This window comes from Hippocampus comes, unplaced genomic scaffold (assembly GCF_001891065.2).
Source record: "Hippocampus comes isolate QL1 unplaced genomic scaffold, H_comes_QL1_v1.1 scaffold106, whole genome shotgun sequence".
Lineage (NCBI taxonomy): Eukaryota > Metazoa > Chordata > Actinopteri > Syngnathiformes > Syngnathidae > Hippocampus > Hippocampus comes.
In genome coordinates this window covers 458,204-463,249 of record NW_017842055.1, presented here as the reverse complement: position 1 = coordinate 463,249, position 5,046 = coordinate 458,204, and the positions used below count along the sequence as shown (strand labels likewise).

General features: G+C 46.1%; 1 protein-coding gene across 1 annotated transcript in view; it reads right to left on the bottom strand.

Moving 5' to 3' along the window:
* gpr37l1a (G protein-coupled receptor 37 like 1a) overlaps positions 1-5,046 on the bottom strand; it is a gene marked incomplete at its 5' end in the record, with an annotated part of 25,399 nt that overhangs the window by 9,284 nt on the left and 11,069 nt on the right. The window contains one exon of the mRNA XM_019860447.1: positions 3,835-4,262. Coding sequence (XP_019716006.1) covers positions 3,835-4,262 — 428 coding nt within the window. The remainder of the gene's footprint in view (positions 1-3,834; positions 4,263-5,046) is intronic.

The window sequence follows — 5,046 nt, the reverse complement described above, 5'->3', positions numbered from 1 at the left end:
TCCAAACACACACACACACACACACACACACACACACACACACACACACACACACACACACACACACACACACACTGAAGTGTTTATTGGAGCGTTTTGCTCGACAGTCGAGATGAGCCAAACTTTTGGGGAGTGTCGACGAGGACAGGGTGAGAATACTGAAGATCACAAATTGTGGACTCACGCCAAGTGAGTCTTTGATGTTCACAAAAAACACACATTTGTTGATGACCCAATTGTTTTGAATCTTCTGACGTTCGGAACATCCAGCTCGTCGACAGCTCAGCTTGGGTGTTGACGCAAAAACGTCCCCTCACGGGTCTGTTGAAAACCAAAGTGTCTCGGATGTTTTGGTGATGACTGGAAAGTTTCAAGGAAACAAACTGAATCTGTAAGTGACGAAATTGTTTTAGGAGCGGTTTAGAACAGCATATACATACACTGGCGTTACTCGCCTCAAAAACTCCATTTTATTCAAAGTGTTGTCAACGAAATCCTCTTTTATATCAACTTTTGTTGGACATTGTCTTTGATGTTTACAATCGCGTGCATACGTTAGCTTTGTCAATGACTCCAAATTTGTATCTTTGACAAAAACATCAATGTTAAGGTTGCTCCTGATTCCGAAGAAGTTGAGCTCCGATCGGCCGGTGACCGCCGGACTTGTCCTTGCGCGGAGCAACGCTGCCCCCTCGTGGTTCAAGAAACACAATGCAAATATCCGCGAGCCGCCTCCACTCGAAAGGAGGCCGCCGCCGTTCAAGCAAAAGAGAGACGCCGAGTTTGCTCAACAAAACGACGAGAGCCGTTCGCAGGAATGGAGAAGGCTCCCCATACGTTCCACGTCAACATTTTCAAAAGAGGATCGTGACAAATCGGCGACGTACTTGACAAAAACATCAATGTTAAGGTTGCTCCTGATTCCAAAGAAGTTGAGTTCCGATCGGCCGGTGACCGCCGAACTTGTCCTTGCGCTGAGCAACGCTGCCCCCTCGTGGTTCAAGAAACACAATGCAAATATCCGCGAGCCGCCTCCACTCGAAAGGAGGCCGCCGCCGTTCAAGCAAAAGAGAGACGCCGAGTTTGCTCACCAAAACGGCGACAGCCGTTCGCAGTAATGGAGAAGGCTCCCCATACGTTCCACGTCAACATTTTCAAAAGAGGAGCGTGACAAATCGAATTTGATTTAATTTGAATGATGTTACAAGTGACCCTGAAACGGCAACACGCTCCCTCAGACAAAAAAAAAAAACGTTTGTTGGATTTACTTTGTCTCTACGGGTCCGCTCGAAAGGCTTCAGGTGTGTGAACATTGAAAATAGGTTGTCATATTGCTAAAGTCAAAGTCTCGTCCAAATTCTAACAAAGGAGCCCCCCGGCGCAGTTGATCGCAATGTTTCCGTCCAAACGTTTCCTCCTAAAAAGCGCACCTGCTCTCATCAAGGCCAGGCCACTTGCTGGCCTTGGTTGGACTTTCAGAGACTTCATATTTATTTCACTTTCCTTCATGACGTATCACTTTACATTTTGATCACTTTTATTTTAGATTATTATATTTTCAAAGACGTAATACTCATTTGATTTTCCTTTTGTTGAAATGTTTTATACTCTTCACATATTGTCCTATCCATGTTAGGAAATGGATTTCAAAAGATTCGATTTTCCAAGACCCGCGAAAAATAATGATGCAATGATCATCCATGTCAGTCAGCGTTTAAGGGCTTTTCACATCAAACTATCCGCAACATTTTTTTTTTTTTTTTTTTGCTTGTAATATCGTTGCCCTTTGGGCTGATTTTCCTCATCGCCGTCGTTGGTGGACGTGACAACATTGCATCTTTGCCAAGTTCCCGGACAGCTTTTTTTCTTCGGTGGTCTCCGGACTCCTCTTGAAGCGCTCAGCCAGCAAGCGGAACTTGCGCCACGCACAAGAACAAAGTGCAGCCATTGCACCTCGCTGGGAAGCATCCGGAAGGTCTCGCTCCAAACGTCTTGATGAGGCTGAGTTGCTCTGACCAAAATTCCGAAGAGACACAAGAGGAAACGGGACAGCCACGTTTCCGCATTGTTCAACTGATGTTGGCTCAAACACGAAATTGTCCAAAAGACCAAAGTTACAAGAATATAAATTCAATTTTTTACCAACAGGCTCAAGTTAGGCTCATGGGGGAACTCTGAAATCATTTTTTTAATGTTTACGAATACATCGTCTGTGATCATTCGTAGAACGTATCCGTTAGCTTCATTTTTTACCAACAGGCTCAAGTTAGGCTCATGGGGGACTCTGAAATCATGTTTTTAATGTTTACGAATACATCGTGTGTGATCATTTGTAGAACGTATCCGTTAGCTTCACCTAAGATGCTAAACATTCGCAACTCGACAAGTCAAAATCATGTTTGATTCTGACAAAACGACTTATGTTCTATTCAGCGACGAATGCCAATTGCCTTCAATATTTCGTGTAAAAATATATCGATGTTGGGCTCGTTTACGATGGTAAACTTTATTGAAAAAACAAACAAAAAAAAAACATCCATCATATTCGTTGACAACTTTTAAGTGATGTTTGATTTTTACGAAACCACTTAAGTTACATCTGTCATCAATATTTCAACAATACTTGAGACTCATGGACGATGATAAACGTTATTTTTTTAAAAAATGTGGTCAGGCTGATTGACAGCTCTAAATTGCGCTTGATTTTTTTTTTTTGACGTTTATTTGGTTAATTGCAGACTACGTCTTGCAGGAAAATGCTAAAACATACTCGTAACTTTTTTGACTGTCTTTCATTCTGAACATAGTGACAAAAGATGCTTCATCATTTCCTCATTTGGTCGTCCATAAAAGTGATCACGTGACGTCTAATGACCTCCTCAGGGGGCGGTGAACCTGAGGCCGTATATTGCAAACTTTGTCCGGGTGGTTGTCATGGCGACCAACAAAGCAGTTTGGCTTTGGGCTTATCTTTCTTCTTTCTTCTCTCTTGTCTTGCGGCAAGCAAGACGAAGGCGGTGGGAGGCGGTGGGCGTCGCGTAGCTAAGCAACGCCAATGGCCGCCCTGGATTGATATGCGCCTTTGTTCCAGCCTTGCTTTGGGGCGGCCGGAGAGAACGCCCGAACAAAAGCGCCCTTCTTATGGAGGCCTCGCTCCCATCCTCCTCCTTCTCTTTTTCTTCTTCTTCTTTGTCGCTTAGCATGTGAGAGGAAAGCGTTCATCTCAAAAGAGACTCGGAGCGTCACAAGAGAACTCGGGGTGGCGGGTGGGTGGCTCCAGGTGGTCCCCAATAAATGAAGACATTCGGTTATCATGAGGGAATGGGAATTGGTTATGAATCTGAGGGAAAAATTCAGCCCCGGAAGCCAGTTTGACAGAGCGACATGAAATTTGGTCGGCTTGTCTATCATAAGTAGACCCACCAAAAAGTCTCGTGAAGCCATGCCTGAACTGAGTCTGCCATGATGGTCCTAAAAGAATATTTATGCTCATGTGAGCCATTTCCAGGTTTCCTTCCAAAAAGGAACTCCTCCCACAGATGACTTTTTATTTCTTTGTCAACCAATGGAACACATGTAGCTCCAAAATACTTCTTCATATCCCACTTTTTATGCCCCCCGCCCCCCCAAAAAAAGAATAACTGAAAGCTGTTTGGTCTGTGCGCTCCAGATGACTTTTTATTTCTTTGTCAACCAATGGAACTCAACAAAATACTACTTCTTCATATCCCGCTTTTTATGCCCCCTCCCCCAAAATAAAAAAGAATAACTGAAAGCTGTTTGGTCTATGCGCTAGTGAATTCCTGTCACACACACACACACACACACACACACAGAGTGGTGCGGGACCATACCCGTTGAGTCACCAGGTCGCAGGCCAGCGTGAAGAGCAGCGGCAGACAGACGTAGCATCCAATCATCCACCAGGTTCGGGCCTCCTGATAGGTGAGCACCAGTGAGTAGACGCCGTCGGGCAGTTCCGCCGATGGCTCGCGCACGCACACGTCCGCCGCCAAGGATGAGCCGCCAGGCCCGACGGCATCCCGCCACCAGACGAGTTCCGGCGGCCCGACGAGTTCCCGCCGCAGCTGCCACAGAAGCACTTCGGGGGTGGCCAGCGCCAGCGAACCCAGCCAGATGACGGCCATCTTGGACAGGATGGAGCGGCAGGACTCCACCCTGGGGGCGGGACTTGTGGCGGCATGGAAGCGGTCGATGCTCAGAGCGCAAAGGCTGAACGTGGCCACGCCCAGTGATGTCACCTGGCGCGAGGCGTTCACAAATCACACACTCGTTTCAAAACTTCAAACCCTCATCACGCCCTCAACGCTGAACCTTTTGTTTAACAACCAGTCCCGGGCTTGAAACCCTATTTTGAAACGCTAATGCTGTCTTGAAACCCGAATTTGGAACCCTAACCTTAGCTTCAAACACTCACTTGAGACCCAAGTCTTTGCTTGAATTCCCAGTTGGGAATAACTAACCTTGGCTTGGAACCCTAACCCTTGTTTAAAACTCAAAACTCTGAACCTTAACCTTTGTTTGACACCCTGTGTGTGTGTGTGTGCGTGTGTGTGTGTGCGTGTGTGTGCGTGTGTACAAAAGGCACAAGACCAAAGCAGACGCTGATTATCCCACTTGTCTTCGTCCCCGCTGTTAAGGCGCAAAGTTAAGATCATTAATGGGGGCATCTGATTAGTCTCATTAGTATGACAAAGGCACTAAGACTCATTAGCCGGATTTGCGCCTTTTCACAACAAGAGAAGGAGGAAAACCGCTAAGCCCACAAAAGCGTTTTGGTGCCAAGGTGAAAATGTCACCTCGGCCAACTTGGTGAAGCAAGGGGGTGCTCCTCCTCTTCCTTCTTCTTCTTTACGCTTTCCCTCCCTCCTGCCACTCAAAAGACACTCACCTGCTGATTTACCCGTGGTCGATATTTTTTCAATATTTTTAAAATGTTTTTCTTATTTTTTTATGTGGCAGGCATAGTTGTTTTTAGCCCACTTTGCTGAAGCGCCCTGACATTGAATCCCAACACCCCTAAAA